The sequence below is a fragment of the Gorilla gorilla genome, chromosome 6 (genome assembly GCF_029281585.2).
Source record: "Gorilla gorilla gorilla isolate KB3781 chromosome 6, NHGRI_mGorGor1-v2.1_pri, whole genome shotgun sequence".
Taxonomy (NCBI): Eukaryota; Metazoa; Chordata; class Mammalia; order Primates; family Hominidae; genus Gorilla; species Gorilla gorilla.
This window is the reverse complement of record NC_073230.2, coordinates 86,225,812-86,248,784: the sequence shown is the minus strand read 5'-3', so window position 1 is coordinate 86,248,784 and position 22,973 is coordinate 86,225,812. Positions and strand designations below refer to the sequence as shown.

The 22,973-nt window shown below is 50.8% G+C and overlaps 2 protein-coding genes across 10 annotated transcripts in view; one reads left to right on the top strand and one right to left on the bottom strand.

Annotated features, from left to right (window-relative positions):
• Nucleotides 1-947: 947 nt before the first annotated feature.
• LOC101130894 (DNA-directed RNA polymerase II subunit RPB11-b2-like) overlaps nt 948-22,973 on the top strand; it is a 48,459-nt gene continuing 26,433 nt past the window's right edge. The window contains exons 1-6 of one of the 8 annotated variants that reach the window (XM_063708216.1): nt 962-1,168; nt 3,714-3,803; nt 5,452-5,626; nt 6,556-6,642; nt 6,903-7,057; nt 11,387-11,567. In XM_063708216.1, coding sequence (XP_063564286.1) covers nt 1,116-1,168; nt 3,714-3,803; nt 5,452-5,626; nt 6,556-6,588 — 351 coding nt within the window. In that variant the 5' untranslated portion in view covers nt 962-1,115 and the 3' untranslated portion in view covers nt 6,589-6,642; nt 6,903-7,057; nt 11,387-11,567. Of the gene's footprint in view, nt 1,169-3,713; nt 3,804-5,451; nt 6,530-6,555; nt 6,643-6,902; nt 7,058-11,386; nt 11,568-12,613; nt 14,228-17,389; nt 21,173-22,973 lie in introns of those variants that run through there. The other 7 variants (XM_063708217.1, XM_031006997.3, XM_063708215.1 and 4 more) reach the window with 7 other exon arrangements.
• On the bottom strand, nt 11,462-20,265 carry LOC101136868 (speedy protein E5-like). Of its 2 annotated transcripts, XM_055392918.2 has the most exons (8): nt 20,106-20,265; nt 18,942-19,160; nt 17,419-17,649; nt 16,338-16,396; nt 15,031-15,116; nt 12,669-12,987; nt 12,442-12,546; nt 11,462-11,589 (listed from the first exon to the last, which is right to left on the bottom strand). In XM_055392918.2, exons 1-7 carry the CDS (start codon nt 20,263-20,265, stop codon nt 12,487-12,489), a joined length of 1,134 nt encoding a protein of 377 aa, XP_055248893.1. In that variant the 3' UTR covers nt 11,462-11,589; nt 12,442-12,486. The 2 variants fall into 2 exon arrangements, with proteins under 2 accessions (XP_055248893.1, XP_055248889.1); XM_055392914.2 differs by lacking the exons at nt 11,462-11,589; nt 12,442-12,546 and having other exon boundaries at nt 12,591-12,987.

Below are 22,973 nucleotides of genomic sequence, written 5' to 3'. Positions count from 1 at the left end.
AAGATCTATATCTAGTATAACTATTCTTATTTTATATATTTTATTATACTGGAACAGCTCGTGCCCTCGGTCTCTTGCCTCGGCACCTGGGTGGCTTGCTGCCCACATCCACCAACTGCACTTTGGGAGGCTGAGGCTGGAGGACTGCTGGAGGCCAGGAGTTCAATACCAGCCTGGGCAACATAGGGAGACCCCCCCCCCCCCACCATCTCCAAAAAAAAAAAAAAAAAATAGCTAGGTGTGATGGCACATGCCTGCAGTCCTAACTATCGGGAAGCTGAGGCAGGAGGCTCTCTGGAGCCCAGGAGTTGGAGGCTGCATGATGGCGCCACTGTACTTCAGCCTGGGCGACAGAGGGAGACACTGTCTCTAAATAATAATAATAATATATAAAAAGATATACGTAACCCTACGGGCTCCCCTCTCACTGCTGTATACACCTGCCTCCTTCTGCATCCCTCACCCAATTGTCCCTCCCGGCTAACAAGCCAGCTGCACCCCGCCAGGCAGAGGTCCTGCAGCAGTCGGTATAGGCAGCCTGGGCAGGGGGGCTTATCATAGATCTGCCTCTGGCCACGAGATCTTCTGCTCCCCCTACCCCTGCTAGCCGCAGCTGTCCACTACCCCTTAGCTTTATTCTCTCTATTCAGGGGCCTCCTGCTGCGCACTCCAAGGGGGTGCACGTTTCCAAAGAGAGATCAAGGGACATGGGGAAAGGAGAAAGGTACAGCTTGAGGTTCCCGCTCAGCCAGGACTAGGCGGCCTCTGTAGGGGCAGAACAGCGCTCCCGGCGCTCTGAGCATGCGCCGAAAAGCGCCCACGGGGGAAAGCCATGCCGGGGTGCGGGTGGGGCCGGGGGGTGGGTGGGTGGCAGTGCCCTCGCCACTGACGCATGCGCAGAGGCACTGGCCTCGCTCGGGGTTTTCTCGCGCCTGCGCAAGATCCTCCAGCCCGACAGGGGGCAATGAGTCGATCCTTGCGCGGGTTTGCCCCGCCTGAGTAATCCGGAAGAGGCCTCTTATTAGGGCTGTGGTGGCGGCGGCGGCGGACACTTGGGGTCTGGACGCAACGGCGGCGGCGGACACTTGCGATCTGGACGCAACGGCAGCGGGAGCATGAACGCCCCTCCAGCCTTCGAGTCGTTCTTGCTCTTCGAGGGCGAGAAGAAGTAAGTGACGCCGGCTGCGGCGGGCCGAGGTGCGCGGGCCTGCGGCTGTCGCATTCTGGGGTGTCTCCTGCCCATCTCTTGCCCCGGGAGGGAAACAGCTTTTGCTTGATCGTCCGCTCGGCCTGTGTCAGCCAAATTTAAGGCCGTTCCGCGAGGCAGTCGCGAGTGTGTCCATTTTGCAGATGAGGACACTGAGGCTTGGAGGCGAGCAAGTTGCCACGGACACAGGAAATGGCGGCGCTTGTATTCGAACCCAGAGTGTCTGGTTCTCCATAGCCCTTTTCCTCTGGGATCTGGCAGCTTCCTCTTTTGTCTCTCGCCCGCCACCTCCATCCTTCATCCCCTCCGATCTGTCAGCGGCCTGCGTAAAAGCCGCAGTGGCTCCTCGCTCCCTGCGGGTTGAAGGAGTCCAGGGGAGAGAGCTTGGGCTCACTCTGTATCTGTGGGCGAGTGGCTTGATCTGTCGGAGGCCCTGTTTCCTCATCTGGAAAATGAGTTTATTATTGTACTTAAACGTGGGATTCAGGCCGGGTGCGGTGGCTGACACCTGTAATCCCAGCACTCTGGGAGCCCGAGGCGGGCGGATCACCTGAGGTCGGGAGTTCAAGACCAGCCTGACCAACATGGAGAAACCCTGTCTCTACTAAAAATACAAAATTAGCCGGGCGTGGTGGCAGATGCCTGTAATCCCAGCTACTCAGAAGGCTGAGGCAGGAGAATCACTTGAACCTGGGAAGTGGAGGTTGAGGTGAGCGGAGATCACGCCATTGCACTCCAGCCTGAGCAACAAGAGCGAAACTCCGTTTCACAAAACAAAAGGATCTGGCCAGGTGCGCTGGTTCCCGCTTTTAATCCCGGCACTTTGGGAGGCTCAGGTGGGAGGATTGCTTGAGCACAGGAGTTCCAGGCTGCAGTGAGCTTTGATCGCATCACTGCACTCCAGCCTGGGCGACTGAGCGCAATCCTGTCTCAAAATAAAAAGAATTGGATGAGGTAATTTGTGTAAAACTCTTGGTCCAAAGCTCAGCACCTGGAAAACCTCATAACCATTGGCTCTTATTGTTCCCAGGTTGGCGTGCAGAGGTCTTGGTCTGGCCCTTGCCAGCCACTTCGGCCTCCTTTAGAGCAGACTCTCAACTGGGGACCATTTGGCCGCACAAGGGACATGTGGCAATAACTGAGAACATTATTGGTTGTCAAAGGGGGTTATGACTGGAATCTACTGGATAGAGGTCAGGGATGCTGCTGATGTCCTACAATGTCCACAAGACAGCACCCCACAGGAAAGAATTATGCACCCTAAAATGTGTGTGGTGTCAGCCTGGAGAAACCACCTTAGAAAAAAGAATATTCAACTTGATACCTCTCACCTGTGTGAGATTTTTACTGTCAGCATAGTTGCCCTCAAATTGAGTGTGCATTAGAATCACCTGAAGAGCTTCTTAAACCATAGATCCCTGCGCCCCACCTCCAGAGTTCTGGGTCCAGTAAGTGGGAGGTGGGAGACTCTAACAAGTTCCCAGGGGATTCTGATGCTGCTTATCTGGGAACTGCACTCTGAAAACCCCTTGTCTTGGAAAATCCAATGGAAGTTTCCTGTCTTTGTCCATCTAAGCGTTCACTAAAATCATAGTAAATGCCAGAGCATGACTTGTTTTGGGGAATGGATGGAAGGACTGCACACTCCAGCCAGGGGGATGGTTGCTTTCGGAACTCACAGGGTCAGGACCAGCCTCACCGTGTAACTTCAGGGCCTCTCTTCTTCACCTTTTGGTTGCTTCATTATGTTGGCATAAGAAAAAAGGAACAGGCCAGGCATGATGACGTGCGCCTGTGGTCCCAGGTACTCAGGAGGCTAAGGCAGGAGGATCACTTTAGCCGAGGAGTTGGAGGCTGCAGTGAGCTATGATCACACCACTGCACTCCAGCCTGGGCAGCAGGAGAGATCATTTGAGGCGAGGAGTTCAGGACCAGCGAGGACAACAAGGCAAAACCCCATCTCTACCGGAAAAAAAAAAGGAGGAATTCAGAAAAGGCCAAGGTTCCATAGACCTGGGGTAGCAGGAAGTAGGGGACCGGGTTGGCGAGGCCTTTATGGGATGAAGAGATTGAGAAAGGCCTTCAGGAAGAGGCAGAGCTTATTTTTCCTTTTTATTTTTATATTTTTGATACAGAGTTCCACTCTGTTGCCCAGGCTGGAGTGCAGTGGCATGATCTCGGCTCACTGCAACTCCACCTCCCAGGTTCAAGTCATTCTCCTGCCTCAGTCTCCCAAGTAGCTAGGACTACAGGCATGGATCACCACACTCAGCTAATTTTTTTTTTTTTTTTTTTTTTTTGTATTTTTAGTACAGACAGGGTTTTGCCATGTTGGGCAGGCTGGTCTTGAACTTCTGACCTCAGGTCATCCATCCACCTCAGCCTCCCAAAGTGTTGGGATTACAGACACGAGCCACCACACCTGGCCGGGAGGAGACAGGGTTTAGACTCAGGGTGGGAGGAGGGGAGCCCCTGCTCCTCATCTGTGGCCTCTGTGTCTTCCTAGGATCAGCATTAACAAGGACACCAAGGTACCCAATGCCTGTTTGTTCACCATCAACAAAGAAGACCACACACTGGGAAACATCATTAAATCGTAAGTTTCCCGTCACAGGCTCTCAGGGGCTGTGTTTAATGGGCCCCTCTGGGCAAAGCACAAGTTCCAAGTCTTCCTCAGTCTCTCTGAGCTACAGGAAGTCCTTCTGGGGGCTTGCTCTGGGCATTTTATAATCTTGGTACCTTTTTATCAAAATGACACCGACCTCCATGTCTTCACATAAGCCACGCTTCTGTAGTGGCTTATTCTGTAGATGAACACGTGCATTTACATTCACTGTTTTTTTTTGTTTGTTTGTTTTTGAGATGGAATTTTCTCTCTTTGTTGCCCAGGCTGGAGTGCAATGGCACGATCTTGCTCACTGCAACCTCCGCCTCCCGGGTTCAAGTGATTCTCCTGCTTCAGCCTTCCTAGTAGCTGGGACTACAGGCCCACGCCACGATGGCCGGCTAATTTTTGTGTTTTTAGTAGAGACGGGGATTCACTGTGTTGGCCAGGCTGGTCTCGAACTCCTGACCTCAGGTGATCCACCTGCCGGCTTCCCAAAGTGCTGGGATTACAGACGTGAGCTACTGCGCCCGGCCTTACATTCACCATTAAGTGCACATTCTGTAAATGAACGAGCAGCAGATTCCAGCACAGTAGGCCTGTGTGTTATTCATGCTGAGGGACATTGAAAAGCAGTCAAGATTAGCTCCCCTCATGCCACCCGTTTGTGACCTCAGTGCCACCTGGGCCTCTAAGATGTATGTGGCAGAGACTAGAACTTCTATTTAACAAGAGAAAGAAGTAGTTCTGTGGCTATCCAGTGCCCCTAATGGGCGCCCTGCATTAGTTGGTGGGTGTTTGTTTATACCAGTGAGGTCCTAGCCAGGTGGTTGGTCAGGGATGTGTCTGCCATTCTGGCCCAGGGACTTGTCATTTTACTGTAGACTTGGCTCTTCCCTCTGGTGCCACCAGCGAAGCCAGGCTTTTCCCCGTCTGTGAGTGGGGTCTGCCCAGTCTCCTGGTGTGGTCAGGCACGGGGATGGAGGACTCCTGCCCAGAGCCCAGCCAGTGGGGCACCCAAGCTCTCCTGGGGCCCTGCTGCTCCCCTGCTCTTGAGCTCAGTGTTGCCACCTATGCATGGGTCCCCCTTGTGGTGCTCACACCACTCTGAGCCGCTCTAGAGGAGACCCCTGCGTGCCAGGGCACAGTATGTGACGCAGCCCCATGGCACAAGGCCCAGCGTGCGTGGCCAGCTGCTGGCGGCTGTGCTGCTCGGAGGGCAGAGTTCCATTTGCATTCCACTCACTGCCGGGAGCTGGCCCTCCTCTCCTGCTGCCTTTATTTGCTGCGTGGAGGCTCTTTGTGGGCTTTTTGGGTCTGAGTCACTGAACACTGGCTGGACATTCGCTGCCTGGGAGATCTCTTTGCCAGCACTGCGGTGTTCGGTGGGAAGAGGTTGCTGGAATCTGTTTCCAGCTCAGGTCCTTCAACCTCATGGATGCAGGGTGTGTGTGTGTGGCGGGGGTAGGGCGTCCCCACATGAGGTATCTTCCTAAAAGTGTTACTTTCCTTGAAGACTTTTGGGGAAAAAAGCTGGGGGGGATTTTTGGCTAGAAAGTCTGTTCTTCTGCTCTGAGCTGGCTGCTACCCAGCTTGGGCATGAGGCTAGACCCTCACACTGTCTGTCCCTGGACCTCAGACAACTCCTAAAGGACCCGCAAGTGCTATTTGCTGGCTACAAAGTCCCCCACCCCTTGGAGCACAAGATCATCATCCGAGTGCAGACCACGCCAGACTACAGCCCCCAGGAAGCCTTTACCAACGCCATCACCAACCTCATCAGTGAGCTGTCCCTGCTGGAGGAGTGCTTCCAGGTGAGGGCGGGGCCTGGAGGGGCAGACGGGGTGGGCTGGACACTGGCCCGTGTGCCCAGGCCTGGGACAGCCCTGGCCTGTTTCTTCGGAGGTCCTGGGGGAGAGGCGGCGGTGATGGAACAGCAGGGACTTCCACCGCAGGCTCCAGGACATGTGGACTGAGGGGCTGTGGAGTCTGGGCCTGTGGCTCCTGTCTGCCCCATGGGACTTCTGTAGTGCTGCAGGGTCCCTCGGGTGCTGTGGGCCAGATCGGGGCGGGGACCTACTGTCCTTTGGGGGTGCTCTTCTACGTCCCTTGTCGGTGATTGGCAAGGCCTGGTCCTTCCAGGCCTCTGGGAGGCAGCTCACCCCAGGGTGGCCCACACCTGTTCTGGCAGGGCGCCTGGGAATCTAGAACAGTTTAGAGGGGAAAGAGCCACAGCAAAGAAAAGCCGAGGCAGGGTGATCATGAGGTCAGGAGTTCAAGACCAGCCTGGCAAACATGGTGAAGCCCTGTCTCTACTAAAAATACAAAAATTAGCTAGGCATGGTGGCATGTGCTGTAGTCCCAGCTACTCGGGAGGCTGAGGCAGGAGAGTCGCTTGAACCTGGGAGGCGGAGGTTGCAGTGAGCCGAGATTGTGCCACTGCACTCCAGCCTAGGTAACAGAGCAGGACTCCATCTCAGTCAATCAATCAATCAATCAATCAATCTCAGCGGTTGAACTACCCTTGACATGGTTCAGCTCTGTATCCACACCCAAATCTCATGTCAAATTGTAATTCCCAGTGTTGTGGGAGGGACCTGGTGGGAGGTGATTGGCTCATGGGGGCCGACTTCCCCCTTGCTGTTCTCGTGATATTGAGTGAGCGCTTGTGGGAGCTGGTTGTTTAAAAGCGTGCAGCCCTCCCACTTCACTCTCTCTGTCTCTCCTGCTCCAACATGGCCAGACGTGCCTGCTTCCCCTTCGCCTTCTGCCGTGATTGTCAGTTTCCTGAGGCCTCCCTAGCCATGCATCCTGTACAGCCTGCAGAACTGTGAGTCAATTAAACCTCTTTTCTTCATAAATTACCCAGTTTCTCATAGTTCTTTATAGCAGTGTGAAAACAGACTAATGGACCCTTCTGGTTGAAGGAATGCAGCCATTCTGCTTGTTTGACTATGTCCTTTCTATTCATCTCTATTTCCTGGGAGGTGTTTATCCAAGTGCACTAGGAGGTATTGGTGACCGCACAGTCCCCTCAGTGTTCTGCTAGTAAATAGTTGAAGGTTGATCATTGATCTCCTGCGTTTTCAGTCTGGCATGGAAAAGCCCCCGTGCAACTGGTAAAGATATCAATAAGCACCAGGAGGTATCTAAATCCACCAGGAGCCATAGGCATCACGTTGACGTCCATTTACCAGTCTTCCCTGGCAAGATTCTTCTGAATTGTGCTGCCTTGGCCAAAAGAGGTATGGGAGGGGCTGGGCGCAGTGGCTTGTGCCTGTAATCCCAACATTTTGGGAAACCAATTCAGGTGGATCATTAGAGGTCAGGGGTTCAAGACCATCCTGGCCAACATGGTGACATCCCATCTCTACTAAAAATACAATAAGTTAGCTGGGTTTGGTGTTGGGTGCCTGTAATCCCAGCTACTCGAGAGGCTGAGGCAGGATAATCGCTTGAACCTGGGAGGAGGAGGTGGCAGTGAGCTGAGATGGTGCCATTGCACTCCACCGTGGGCAACAAGAGTGAAACGTCGTCTCAAAAAATAAAAAAAAAAGTCCGGGCGTGATGGCTCACACCTGTAATCCCAGCACTTTGGGAGGCCAAGATGGGTGGATCACGAGGTCAGGAGTTCAAGACCAGCCTGGCCTAGATGGTGAAACCCTGTCTCTACTAAAAATACAAATATTAGCTGGGCATGGTGGCATGCACCTGTAATCTCAGCTACTCAGAAGTCTGATGCAGGAGAATTGCTAAACCCAGGAGGGAGAGGTTACATTGAGCCGAGATTGCACCACTGCACTCTAGCCTGGGCGACAGAGCAAGACTCCGTCTCGAAAGAAAGAAAGAGAAAGGAAATTCCCCAGGGAAGTACCTCGGCTTATTTCATAAACAGGTACTGAAGGAAGCAGAGGCATGTGGAGGACTTCCCCACCTCATGCAGCTATTTGGGCCGTGGCATCTGAAATTTATTATTTCAGAGTCACCCCTTTGATGACCTTAGCAGTGAACTGCAGTCATCTGTTCAGGCCTTTCCATGGCCCACGTCAATGCCGGTATTTCTGTCTGTTGCACATTTGATTTCCTTGTTGTTGGCATTTAGAAGGCCCCCCGTTTCCCAGATCACACCACAGGCATGGACCACAGAGATTGCGTCTTGTGAGTCTGTAGAAATGGTCAAGGCCTTGTCCTCTCTTAGGTCCAGAGCTCAGGTTAATGCACATTTTCCCGGCCATCTGTGCTGAAGTCCCTGTGGGGAGGCTCCTGGCTGGTTTCCTGTAGGTAGACAGCTACATGTCCTGCCCTTCATTGGCTTCTTTTCATGAAGCTCCTGCCATCTACAAAACATGTCTCCCTTCTTGAATCACATCTCTGTTATTGAAACTCTAGAAGTCGACCGGGCATGGTGGCTATGCCTATAATCCCAGCATTTTGGGATGCCAAGGTGGGTGGATCACCTGAGGTCAGGAGTTCAAGACCAGCCTGGCCAACATGGCGAAACCCCGTCTCTAATACAAATACAAAAATTAGCCAAGCATGGTGGCCACTGTACTCCAGCCTGGGCGACAGAGCAAGACTCTGTCTCAAAAAAAAAAAAAAAAAAAAAAAAAGAGAAAGAAAGTATCATGCTTTTCTGCATTCTGTGAAGTGTTTTAGTGAGTTATCGAACTTGAGGGCATGGTGGGAACCTCCAAATTTGCAGCCAGTTGGTGAGAAGTACATGTGGTCTGAGGACACCCAAGCCTGCAGGTGTGTCTAAAGCGAGGGCAGCCTAGTGGGGGCTGGTGGCCTTCACCTGTGGCATTTGAGGTAACATCAGGGAGTTGACATCAGAATTGCATCACATAGGCTGGGCGCGGTGGCTCACGCCTGTAATCCTAGCACTTTGGGAGGCCAAGGCGGGCAGATCGCGAGGTCAGGAGATTGAGACCATCCTGGCTAACACAGTGAAACCCCGTCTCTACTAAAAATACAAAAAATTAGCCAGGCATGGTGGCGGGCGCCTGTAGTCCCAGCTACTCGGGAGGCTGAGGCAGGAGAATGGCGTGAACCCGGGAGGCGGAGCTTGCATTGAGCCAAGATCACGCCACCGCACTCCAGCCTGGGTGACAGAGCGAGACTCCATCCCCCCCCCAAAAAAAAAAAAAAGACAAAAAACAGAATTGTGTCACACAGGCCAGATGCAGTGGCTCATGCTTATAATCCCAGCAATTTGAAAGGCAAGGTAAGAGGATCACTTGAGCTTGAGTCTGAGGCCACAGTGAGCTATGACCACACCACTGCACCCCAGTCTGGGTGACAGCGCGAGACCCCAACTCCAAAAAGAAAAAACAAAAATCACAAAGAATTGCATGGCAGAGTGCCTGTCTTTCACAGCTTTAACTGCTGCAGGAACTTTTTTTTTTTTTTTTTTTTTTTTTTTTTTGAGAGGGGGTGAGGAGACACAATGTCTGCTAGTGATTCTCCTGCCTCAGCCTCCCAAATAGCTGGGATTATAGGCGTGCACCACCACGCCTGCCTAATTTTTGTATTTTTAGTAGAGACAGGGTTTCACCATGTTGGCCAGGCTGGTCTCAAACTCCTGCTGGAATCATGGGCGTGAGCCACCACGCCCGGCCACCTTAGAGTTTTCTTACCACCTGGTTTTCCTCTCTCAATATCTTTCTCTCATTTACTGCCTTAAAACTCTAGCTTGGCATCTGGGCGCAGTAGCTCATGCCTGTAATCCCAGCACTTTGGGAGGCCGAGGTGGGTGGATCACTTGAAGTCAGGAGTTCGAGACCAGCCTGGCCAACATGGCGAAACCTTGTCTCTACTATTTTTACAAAAGTTAGTCGGACGTACAGACGGGTGCCTGTAGTCCCAGCTACTTGGGAGGCTGAGGCAGGAGAATTTGTTTGAACCCAGAGGTGAAAGTTGCAGGGAGCCGAGGTTGTGCCACTGCACTCCAGCCTGGGAGACAGAGCAAGATTCTGTCTCCAAAACAAACAAACAAACAAAAAAACCCTGTAGCTTGGGATCAGCCTTCTCTTCTATTGTTTTTCTTTAAAAAATAAAAATTAAAAATAGATGTAGATGCTGTGTTGCTGAGGCTGGCCTCAAACTCCTGGCCTCAGGTGATCCTCCCGCCATGACCTCCAAAACTGCAGGGATTGTAGGTGTGAGCACTGCACCCAGCCTTATGTTTTTTTCTACATAAAAAACAGCACAGGATTATCTTCCAAAGCTAATAAATATGTTCAAATAACCACAACCCGATTAAGGAAAAATATCACTGGGCAGCAAATAATCAATCCAGACCAATATGATCACAATTGCTGTGAAGGTGAGAAAAGTTCATTTTTATTACGTTTCCCCAAGAGACGCACTCTATTGTTCTCTTGAAAACACACAGCTCATGTCCTCCTTTAGAACACACATCCTCTTTAAAGTAACATACAGACATGCCAAAACAAGGTAAAAAATTACATCTGAATTCTCACATTTCAAACATATATGAAATATCAAATAAAAATTTATTTTTACAAGAATTTAGGGGAACTACTACATAGCTATAAATGTAATATATATGTTAACTAAGTATCATAGATAAAAACCATGCTCCCTTCAGCAGCACGTGTAATAATAGATACAAAGATTGAAAGGTAAAAGATTTAGGATGAAAAGAATCCTCTCTTAAAAAGGAAAACAAAATTATATGTATGTGTATATAGCAGTTATAATACCCATCACACAGCTTTATAGAAACAGCATCTATTCAAAAATACCAGTATTTCCAAAATATTTAAAATAATATTTAAAGTAATAATAATATTTAAATAAATATATTTAATAAATATTTAAATAAATAAAATAATATTTAAATAATTCTATACCCATGTTTTTCAAAATAAACCAATAAAATAGATATTATATATTAGACGTGTTAGTATATATATCTGAGACATGTTAAAAATCACAACTGAATTCTCACAATTCAGTCACAAACCTAAACAGCAAATAAAAATTTCTGTCGTCAGAATTTAGGGGAACTACCAATAGCTATAAATAGAAGAGATTATTATGGAAGTATACATAAAAAGAGTGCTCGCTTCAGGAGCACATATAATAATACAGAAACAAATTTAAAGATAATAAAATATTTAGGATAAAAAGAATTGTCTCTTAAAAATGAAAAGAAAATTATCTTTATGTATATATAACAACTATAACTCTCATCAAAAAACTACAGGAACAGCATGTTTTCAAAAGTACAACAATTTCCAAACTATTTGAAATAAATCTATGAATAATTCAATGGCCAACATTTTCCAAACAAACCAATAAAATGCAGAGTGTGCATGAAGTTATCTGTTACAATCTGTGGCACTGATATTTCACAAAAGAATTCTGTGCCAATCTGAGCCCCTGCATTGTGCCTTCAAATGCTCCTGGACTGTGGCAACCAAGTCCGTAAGAAACAGGACCTCAAGGTTCCGCCCCAGGGAGGTTGGAATTCAGCAATATAAAAAGGGTGGTGGTGCCGCAGGAAAGGTGGAACTGGAAACACTCCTGGTTTCTTACTTTTCTCCAAGGACTCCTAGATGGACCCCACCCCCCTCCCCCCACCCCTGCTCCTAGGAGGACAACGTGATCACTGTATTCAGCTCCATCAAGAATGGTCCAGGTTCTTCTAGATGTTCTGCACAAATGGTTCCTCTCCTCCTTCCTGGTGTCTGCCATTAGCATTGGAATAAAGTTCCTGCTGAAAATCCACATCTCCCCTGGGTCCGGTGTTCTGGAAGTGAGAGAGACAATGTCACACTTCAAGGAGGCAGCTCTCTAGACAGGAAGGTTATTCACGTCCCATGTCAAGTCTAGAGTTCAGAGCAATTGAGAAATGCAATTTTATCTGCTGCCTTTCATTCTATACCCTGCTTCTGAACCATCGTGTTCAACTGTGAAACTCACACTTTGGTGACCATGACTCCAAAACTCACTTAATACACCCAAGGTCAGCCCCAGTGATCTGCTTCATAGCAAGGACTTTGGGTGGGTCTGCCCAGGGAGTAGGGCACCCTCAGAGAATGTGGCTTTGGACTTCATCACAGCTGGGGCCTTTTGTGTCACTTAAGATCTAAACTTGTAACCATGCTAGATGTGTTTCTAATGTGACAACATCACGAACCACGAGTCCAGAAGCCTAATCCTTAATCCTACCTCCTCATGATGAAGTCTCATGCTCTGTGCTCAACGTGGTTAGCTGCACAAGATGTAAACCAAAGCTTCACTGAACCCTCGACCCAAATCGGTAACTCAAGTGCGTCAATCATAATGAACCTCCCCAAACTCAGTATTTATGATTATTTTTGAGGCAGGGTCTCACTCTGTCGCCCAGACGGAGTGCAGTGGCAGGATGAGGGCTCCGTGCAGCCCCGACCTTCCAGGCTCCAGCGATCCTCCCGCCTCAGCCTCCTGAGTAGTTGGGAGTAGAGATGCGTCTCACATCGCCTGGCTAATTTTAGTATTTTTGTGGAGAGGGGATCTCGCCACGTTGCCCAGGCTTGAAGCCGGATCAAGCAATTGGGTTCTTCGGATTTCCGAAATAGACCCCAATATCCTGCCTTTACCCCGGAGGATGCAGATGTACCTTCTCTCAGGCCGATGACCTCAGGCCTCCACGGTCCCTGGAGCTCTAGGCAAGGCGAGCGCGATCTCGCGCCCACACCCAGTGCTCTGGGTCATAAGCCTGGATCTGGAAAAACAAACGCCCTTTGAGAAGACGGGGACTCACCAGGATACCCCTCTCTCCCCTCATCCAGCCTCCAGCCCACCCAATTCCTCCCCACCTCCTCCACCTCCCCAGGCCCCACTCACCTCCTCCAACTCCTCCGGGGAAACCCAAGCCCTGCCGCTCATGGAACAGAAGAAGTGGAACCGACGTTTCTGGAACAGGACTATCTGAGAGCGGTTCTTCCTGGCCCTCGGGTTCATGCAACGGCATAACTGGAACCGACGCTTACGGAGCAAGGGTATGCGAGAGCGGTTCTTCCTGGCCCTCGGGTTCATGGAACGGCCTAACTGGAACCAATGCTTACGGAGCAAGGGTATGCGAGAGCGGTTCTTCCCATACAGGAAGTGGAAGATGTTTTGTTTGGAGTCCTCGTCGTCCTCCTCCATGTCATTGGCCAGGTAGCTGAGGACAGAAATCAGGTTGCTGCTCAGGGGCACCACCAGGAGAGGCCTCCGGCTGAGGTCAGCTTCCCAGAGAGGAAGGTAAGGGACCGTCCCTAGCTCAGGACTGGCACCCACCCTGCAGAGAGCCACGCCTTCCTCAGGAGGGCTCTGCTGGACAGAGACCTGATCAAGGGTGTCTCCCACTCCTTCAGGATGGAGACAAAAACCCAACTGGTGGCCGAGAGTGGTGGCTTATGCCTGGAATCCCAGCACATTGGGAGGCCAAAGCAGGAGGATCACTTGAGGCCAGGAGTTTGAGACAGGCCTGGGCAACATAGCAAGACCTTCGTCTCTATTAAAAATATAAGAAATATGCCAGACGCGGTGGCTCATGCCTGTAATCCCAGCACTTTAGAAGGCTGAAGCAGGTGGATTGCTTGAGACCAGGAGTTGGAGACCAGCCTGGTCAACACAGAGAAACCCCATCTCTACTAAAAATACAAAAATCAGCCTGGTGCGGTGGCACACCCGTTAGGCCTAGCTACTCAGGAGGCTGAAGCATAAGAATTGTGTGAACCCAGGAGGCGGAGGTTGCAGTGAGTTGAGATTGGGCCACTCCATTCCAGCCTGAGAGGCAGAGCAAGACTCTGTCTCAATAAACAAACAAACAAACAAACTGTCCAGGTGTGGTGGCACAGCCCTGTAGTCAGAGCTAATAAAGAAGCTGAGGTGGGAGGATCGCTTGAGCCCAGGATATGGAGGCTGCGGTGAGCTATGATCTCACCACTGCACTCCAGCTTGGGGGACAGGGCAAGTCTGTCTCAAAAAAATAAAAGAAATTGAATACATTGATATTTTGCCAGGACCCTGCCTTCTACAGGCATCTAGTCTAATGGGACTGGGAGTAATCAAGGCAGATGACCTAATCCCAGTGTCCAGGATGTAACTAGAGAGCTATGGGCATGCAGAAGTTGGAAGATGAGGGAAGGCATCACAGAGGCTGTGGGGTGAACTGACTTCAAGGAACGGGTCCTTCCCTTCAGAGCCACATGTGTGTGGGACACCCAGACAGAAAACACAAACACAAAGTCGAGTGGAGGGCATTTGGAAGGAGCAGTGAAGCCGAGCCAGGAAATACCAAGATGGCGAGCCAGTGTGCTTGTAGAGATTGTAGAGAGGGTAGAATTGACACTGTGGACCCTGGCCTTGATAGAGAAGGGCATCAGCTAAGGAAGTTGTTCAGGTGGGCAGTGAGGTTGTCGTGCTTTGGAAAGATGTTCAGGCTGCACTAGGAAGCCCCCTGGCTTGGGGAGAGACTCCAGGAGAGCCCAGCGGGGAGCATTTGACAGTGGATTCGAGTGATGCGAGGGGGACCTGAACTGTGACCTCTGTCATGGGAACCCAGAGGAGGTCGATGGCATTTGTGGTTGATGTGGGAAGGAGAGAGAGAGAAGAACCAGAAACGTCTGCTTGCTGGAGGAAGCAGCATGTCCGCTCCTCCACTCCTTTTCTTTTCCCATTAGGAGCGGTTTATGGTTCCTTTTGTTTTATTCTTTTATTTGTACACTGGCATTGGAGTTTGTTTTTTTGGCTTTTTTTTTTTTTTTTTTTTGAGAAAAAGTCTCACTCTGTCACCCAGGCTGGAGTGCAGTGGCTCGACCTTAGCTTACTGCAACCTCCACCTCCTGGGTTCAAAGGGTTCTCTTGCCTCAGCCTCCTGAGTAGCTGGGATTACAGATGCACACCACCACACCCAGCTAATTTTTCTATTTTTAGTAGAGACGGGGTTTGGCCATGTTGGCCAGGCTGGTCTCGAACTGCTGACCTCAGGTGATCCGCCTGCCTCGGCCTCCCAAAGTGCTGGGATTACAGGCGTATGCCACTGTGCCCAGCCTGAGTTTCTGTTTAGAAACAACAGTCTATGATAGTATAATCCTCTCTTTTTTGTACACAGAGTAAAGAGGACAAATAGGTGAAAGAATAAACGAAAGGCTGGAATCCCACTTCCCCCGCTGTCCCAGGGCATTGGATATTGACGGATAGGAGGCAGCAAACCACTCACAGAGCCAGGAAGAAATGAATGCGTTGGTATAGCCAGGAGGGGAAGCCGGCCCGGCTGAAATACGCTATGACCATAGCCAGGAGATACTGATGGAGAGAAAGGAACACAGAGAGGGAGAGGTCACATCTTGGAAGAGGAAGATTGTGGAGAGGGGGAATGAGGGTCTGGGGAGGGGCTGCCCATCAGAGAAGGGACCTCAGTGTTGGGGTGACTGTACTCATTTGGAAATTGCGGGATGGAGGGGTATTGGAAGGTCGGATGCAAATCCGAGAAGCCAGAGGAAGGGTTTTGGGTGATGCTCCCAGGATGGTGGGCTCCGATGGGATCTTTGGAGGGGGTGTGTCTAGGTCGGCTCGTGTCAGGAGGGTCTTTTGTGTGCCAGGCAGAGAACTGTCCCGAAGAGCTGAGAGTAGAGGGGCCAGGAGCTTCAGGTCTGCGGCCAGACTGTGGCCCAGAGCTCAGATCCCAAAGGACCCATAGGAGAGGCAGGGGCCACTCATTCACTCTGCAAGAGACCAGCAGAATCCTGAGGGAGGTGCTGACAAATCATAAAAAGACCAAGAATAGCCGGGAGTGGCAGCTCAAGCCTGTGATCCCAGTACTTTTTGAGAGGTGGAGACAGGAGGATCATGTGAGCCCAACAGTTCGAGAACAACCTGGGCAACATAGTGAGAACCTGTTTCTACAAACATTTCAAAAATTAGTTGAGCATGGTGGCATGTGCCTAGTCCCAGCTCCTCAGGAGGCTGAGGAAAGAAGATTGCTTGAGCCCAGGAATTAGAGGCTGCAATGAGCTATGATCATGCCACTGCACTCCATCCTGGGGAGCAGAGCTAGACTCTGTCTCACAAAAAAAAATTTGTGGGTGCCAAGACTCAAGACCATGGGAGCTGGTCGGGCACAGTGCTGACGTCTATAATTCAGCACTTTGGGAGGCCAAGGCGGGTGGATCGTCTGAGTTCAGGTGTTCAGGACCAACCTGGCCAACATGGCAAAACCCCGTTTCTACTAAAAACACAAAAATTAGCCAGGTGTGGTGGTTCATGTCTGTAATCCCAGCTGCTTGGAGGCTGAGGCAGGAGAATCGCTTGAACCCGGGAGGCATCGGCTGCAGTGAGTCAAGATCGAGACACTGCCCTCCAGCCTGGGCAACAGAGCAAGACTCTGTCTCACAAAAAAAAAAAAAAAAAAAAGACTGTAGGAGCATCTGGTGGGAGGTGGTGGAGGGAGAACTGTGGGTTTGGAAGCTGCACCCTCCCCCCAGCCATGCGTTGGAACAGGAACAGTTACATGGAGAACAACCTTACCTTGTCCGACACCCTCAGATCTTTGTCCCAGGCCAGGAATCTTTTAATGACAGGATCCTCTGTGATTAGAGAGCAGATGTCAGTGTGAGAAGCAGGACAGGGTTTCCGTGGGAGCAGCAGGGCAGCGAGGAGAAGTGTGCCTCCCGGGGGGAGGTCTCAGGATTGTGGCCGCGGGTGAGGTGGATGGGAGAGGGGAGAGTGACTTTCACTGGGCAAGGGAGAGAGGCTCCTGCTCTGAGACTCCCCTGAGAAGAGGCCGAAGGAGGCCCTGGGTGTGAGAATCTACAGGATGTAGAGCTGGGAATCAGCCAGGACCCCCTCCAGCAGACACGGAGGGACCACTGCAGAGTCATAAAGGAATTCCCATCATTTCCTCATGAGACAGTCACATCAGGGTGTGACCATGGCCTTGGTATCCCTCACTATGGATGGAGACACTTAGGTTTAGAAAAGTCAGTAAGAGACATTAAGTGTCAGAGGGCACAGCTGAAACCACTTTCTTTGTTTATTGATTTTGTTTTTCTTTGATTTTTATTTTTATTTATTAATTTATTTTGAGACAGAGGCTTGCTCTGTGGGCCAGGCTGGAATGCAGTGGCCTGATCTTGGCTCACTGCAACCTCTGCCTCCCGGGTTTAAGCGATTCTCCTGTCTCAGCCTCCCGAGTAGGTGGGATTACATGCATGAGCTACTGTGCCCAGCCTTGGTTTTTCTTTTGAGACAGGGTTTTGCTCTGTCACCCAGGCTGGAGTGCAGTGGTGTAGTCATAGCTCACTGCAGCCTCAAAGTCCTGAGTTCAAGCAATCCTCTTGCCTCAGCCTCCCAACGTGCTGGGATCTCAGGCGGGAGCCACTGCGCCTGGCCCGAAACCAAGCTTTCTTATCCCAAGTGCTGACCTTTATCAAGTTGACCTAATCCTTTATCATCTCCTAAGTGTCCCTCATGAGTGATCACTTCACATTCCTCCCACATGGAGAGCTCACCCACTGGGGCATATTTTTCCCATTGGAAAAGTGTGGTTATTGGAAGTTTCCTGTTTTTGGAAAGAACAGGATTGGAGGTGCTCTCTGGGGTGTCCTACCAAGCAGCCTGTTGAAGGCCTCGTGGTGCTCAGGGAGCACGAGCGACACTCGCCGTCGCTTCAGCTTCATCTTGAGGCCACACAGCATCTCCGCCACCCAGATCTCCTCGGGCTCAGGGGCGAGCACCTTCCGTGGCTCCTCCTCCAACGACTCCTCAGATTCGTCCCACCACTCCATCTTCCTTTTCCAGCAAAAGGAGCTACGCGGGGGGCTGGGATCTACCCCAGGGGCTGAGTAAAGAAACCAGGCCACGGTGTAATGCTTCTGCAGTTGATCACACTAGAGCCCGACCCAAAACCCCAAACCACTCTCCATCCTCCCCAGCCTCGCAGACTGCTGGCTTCTCCAAGCCATCTTTCCTTCTGTCTGTCTCCTCTGCTGAGCTCCATGTGCCGCTGCTTCTCCTCCCCATTCTCCCGTTTCTCTGTCCTCAGAACACTTCCTCATATCCTTCCCTGGTCCCTGGCTCTCTGAGTCCCTTTTTTGTTGTTGTTGTTGTTGTTGAGAAATAGTCTTGCTTTGTGGCCTAGGCTGGAGTGTAGTGGTGCGATCTTGGCTCACTGCAACCTCTGCCTTCTGGATTCCAGTGATTCTCCTGCCTAAGCCTCCCAAGTAGCTGGGATTACAGGTGCCCACCAAAATGCCCAGCTCATTTTTGTGCTTCTAGAAGAGACAGGGTTTCACCATGTTGGCCAGGCTGGTCTCCAACTCCTGGCCTCAAGTGATCTACCTGCCTGGCCTCCCAAAGTGCTGGGATTACAGGTGTGAGCCACTGCACCCTGCCTCAGTACCTCCATTCTCCCCACACACCCTCCTCACGTGCTCCTTCCTGACTTCTGGGCCCTTTTCTTTTTTTTTTTTTTTTTTGAGACAGCGTCTCACTCTCTCACCCAGAATGGAATGCAGTGGCGCTATCTTGGCTTAAAGCAACCTCTTCCACCTGGGTTCAAGCGATTATCCTGTCTCAGCCTCCCGAGTAGCTGGGATAGCAGGCATGCCTGGCTAATTTTTGTATTGTTAGTATAAATGAGGTTTCGCTATATTGGTCTGGTTGGTCTCGAACAACTGACCTCAAGTGATCCACCCATCTCAGCCTCCCAAAGTAATGGGATTGCAGGCATGAGCTACCACACCCGGCCTTCGTTTTTCTTTTGACACAGGGTTTTGCTCTGTCACCCAGGCTGGAGTGCAGTGGTGCAGTCATAGCTCACTACAGCCTCAAAGTTCTGAGTTCAAGCAATCCTCTTGCCTCAGCCTCCCAACGTGCTAGGATCTCAGGTGTGAGCCACTGCACCTGGCCCGAAACCAAGCTTTCTCATCCCAAGCGCCAACCTTTATCAAGTCTAGCCTAGTCCTCTATCGTCTCCTAAGTGTCCCTCATGAGTGATCACTTCTGAGTCCTCCTGCGTGGAGAGCTCACCCACTGGGGGCGTATCTTTCCCATTGGAAAAGTGTGGTTATTGGAAGTTTCCTCTTTTTAGAAAGAACAGGATTGGAGGTGCTCTCTGGGGTGTCCTCCTACCAAGCTGACTGTTGAAGCCCTTGTGGTGCTCAGGGAGGATGGGTGACACGCGCTGTTGCTTCAGCTTCATCTTGAGCCCACACAGCATCTCCACTACCCAGGTCTCCTCAGGCTCAGGGGCGAGCTCCTTCTCCGGCTCCTCCTCAGATTCATCTGACCGCTCCCTCTTCCTTTTCCAGCCAAGGGACCTACATGGGGGGCTGGGATCTACCCCAGGGGCTGAGTAAAGAAACCAGGCCACCGTGTAATGCTTCTGCATCTGATCACCTTAGACCCCGACCCAAAACCCCAAACCACTCTCCATCCTCCCCAGACTCGCAGACTGCTGGCTTCTCTAAGCCATCTTTCTGATTTTCTCCTCTGCTCAACCCCATGTGCCGCTCCTTCCCCTCCCCATTCTTCTCTCTCTCTGTCCTCCGAACACTGCTTCATGTCCTTCCCCGGTCCCTGGCTCTCTGAGTCCCTCCTTTTTTGTTTTGTTTTGTTTTGACACAGAATCTTGCTTTGTCACCCAGGCTGGAGTGTAGTGGTGCAATCTCAGCTCACTGCAACATCCATCTCCTGGATTCCATTTATTCTTCTGCCTCAGCCTCTCAGGTAGCTGGGATTACAGGTGCCTGCCATAATGCCCAGCTGAATTTTGTACTTTTAGTAGAGACAGGGTTTCACCATGTTGGCCAGGCTGGTCTCAAACTCCTGGCCTCAAGTGATCCGCCTGCCTTGGCCTCCCAAAGTTCTGGGATTACAGGTGTGAGCCACCCCACCCAGCCTGAATTTCTCCATTCTTCCCACACACCCTCCTCAGGTTCTCCTTCCTGACCGCTGGCCCTTCTTTTCTTTTCTTTTTTTTTTTTTGGAGTGCAGTAGCGTGATCTCAGCTCACTGCAACCTCTTCCTCCCAGTCTCAAGTGATTCTCCTGTCTCAGCCTCCTGAGTAGCTGGGATTACAGGTGTGCACCACTACCACTTGGCTAATTTTTATACTTTTAGTAGAGATGGGGTTTCACCATATTGGCCAGGCTGGCCTTGAACTCCTGACCTCAGGTGATCCGCCCACCTCGGCCTCCCAAAGTGCTGGGGTTACAGGCGTGAGCCACCGCACCCGGCCCCCTTCCTTCGTCTTAGTCAATCCTATCCCACCTCTTCTTCCACCAGTCCCCTCACCTGATGGTCCCAACACTTCATCATCCACCACCTCCTGGAGGGGGTATCCCGAGGTGCTCCGCTGGGGACTCTGCTCATTCTGGGGGTGCGGTTGACGGCTGGTCATGATTTTTCCCGTAATCTGTCCCCTCTTATGGAACCTAGTCTCCATTCTGTCCATGGCCTTCTTCTGGACACTGCTAGGATCCAGAAGAGTATGTTATCAATTCTCAAGCCTAGGAGAAGTCGGGAGTGGAGAACAGCTCTGAGAAGATACTGTTGTCCAACTGATCTCCAGGCGCCACGGAGTCCGGTCCCTCCAATCAGGAAGGTCGGAATCTCTGATGTCATCGTCCGTGCGAACCTGGCAACCAGTTTGAAAAAAAACACATGTAACTGCCAGGCTGATCTCTTGTCCTGGAGATCCTGGGTGAATGGTATCTCCTGCCACTGTCCCAACCTCAGACCATTGTCCAAAAGCATCTTCAGGGACTCCACATCCCTCTGTTCCCTGTCCCAGCAGAGGCTGTGTCCTCTCCACTCAAAGCCTGAAGCATGTTGGGGTCTCTTCGTCTCTGTACATGCCCATTTCAGAGTCCAGTCTGGTGGGAGAGGGAACAGAGTGGGAAAGAAAACTAGGGTAAGCAGAAACGATGAAACCTTATAAGAGTGAGATTATCATGTACAAGAGTGAGATTATCATGTACAAGAGATCCCAGGAATACTGACTTGATGAAAAAGTCACATCAGAGCACTCAGTTTGGCAGAGCTTTTCTGCCGAATGTTTACTCACATTCACTGTCCGAGATTCTATACTGGGGGTACACACGTCCTCTGCCCTAAGGCAATTTTGAGTCCAAGAGACATTTTGAGGCCTAAAAATCATAGGAAACTGCCCCTGAGCTCACACATATTTCCAATGGTGTCCCCAATTTCAGGGAATCCATGGATTACCTAAGCCAGCCCCTCCAGTTCGGCTAAGAAACTCTAGTCTATATATCAAGTTTTGTATCATATGTATTGCTCTGAACTCAGAAATTTCCCTTCCATTTATGGATTCTATGAATAAAATATCACATGTACAAAAAGACTAAGTCGAAAAATTTCAGCTGTGCACAGTGGCTCATGCTTGTAATCCCAGCACTTTGGGTGGCCAAGGGAGGAAGATTGCGGGAGGCCAGCAGTTCAAGACCAGTATAGGCAACATAGCAAGAGCCCATCTCTAAAAAAACAAAACCAAACCAAATTAGCCAGGTGTGGTGGCTGGCACCTGTGTTCCAACTACTTGGGAGACTCATGTGACAGGAAGATCACTTGAGCCCGGGAGTTAGAAGCTGCAGTGAGCCATGATCTTGCCACTGCACTCCAGTCTGGGCAACACAGCAAGATATTGTGTCAAAAAAAGTTTTTCTGATAAAAAATAAAAGAGTTACATGACATTCAGAGACCATCCAAAAAACCTGTGGGTTCCCGGCTGGGCTCAGTGGCTCATGCCTGTAATCCCAGCACTTTGGGAGGCCAAAGGGGGTGGATCACTTGAGGTCAGGAGTTTGAGACCAGCCTGGACAACATGGTGAAACCCCATCTCTACTAAAAATACAAAAAATTAGCCAGGCATGGTGGTGGATGCCTGTAATCGCAGCTACTCAGGAGAGGGCGCTGGAGAATCACTTGAACTCATGGTGCGCAGGTTGCAGGGAGCCAAGATCGCACCATTGTGCTCCAGCCTGGGCAACAAGAGCAAAACTCCATCTCAAAAAAAATAAAAAACCTGCGAGTGAGTTCCCACACGTTTTCCTAATGGGCTGCTGCTTTCCTAGGAGTCTCTCGCTCATAGAAAAGGCACAAACTGAAAGAGGAAGCAGATCCCATTGCTGCGGAAGTCCCATTGTTAGGAAGCTCTGCTTTTCTGGAGTTCAAATTCGCATTCATGACGCTTTAAACCATCAGAGCTAGGTGGGTCCTCCTACAACAAAATAGTTTGCTCTCTCTCTCTCCTAGTTAACAGGCTTTCAAATATTAGAAGATCAATGTTCTGACCCCACTAAAATTTCTCTTTTGTGGAATGAAAAGCTCTGATTTAACCCATCTTCAAGCCTGGTTTGATGGAGGAATAGGGGCTGAGTCATCTGCATTTCCCCTCCCTGCACAAAGTCCTGGGCCCAGATCTGGGGTCTGTCTCTGCTGAGGGTGGGGTGAACCAGGAAGCACCTCCCTCTACATCTCCTTGATGAATGGGTATAATGGTTGCCATGGAACTGGGGCTTGTTTGATGACCTGGGGCTGGGTGGGCCTCTGAGAGCCTTTATAGCTGATTGCCTTTTGGGAGAGGGCAGGTGGGAGCCCCACCCTGTCTCATGAGTCACCCCAAAGGTGCATGGGCAGGCAGGTGCTGGGGAATCGGCTACTCCCCAGAGCTTGGCGTGGCCATCCCTGTGGCCCCTCTGGGAGTCTGGAGCCCCTTCCCTCACACTGGTACTCACTGCAGCTGGGGACATCTGCACTAGGAAGACAGGACACGGCATGGAAGCTGGCCTCTGCCCAGAAGCCATGACATTCTGGTCACCAGCCTGATGCTATAAAACGAGTGTCACGGCCGGGCATGGTGGCTCACACCTGTAATCCCAGCACTTTAGGAGGCCAAGGCAGGTGGATCATGAGGTCTGGAGTTCGAGACCAGCCTGGCCAACATGGCGAAATCCCGTCTCTACTAAAAATAACATTAGCCAGGTGTGGTGGCACATACCTGTAGTCCCAGCTCCTCTGGAGGCTGAGGCAGGAGAATCACTTAAACCCAGGAGGTGGAGATTGCAGTGAGCCGAGACGACGGCATTGGACTCCAGGCTGGGCAACAGAGCACGACTCCGTCTCAAAAACAAACAAAAAAAA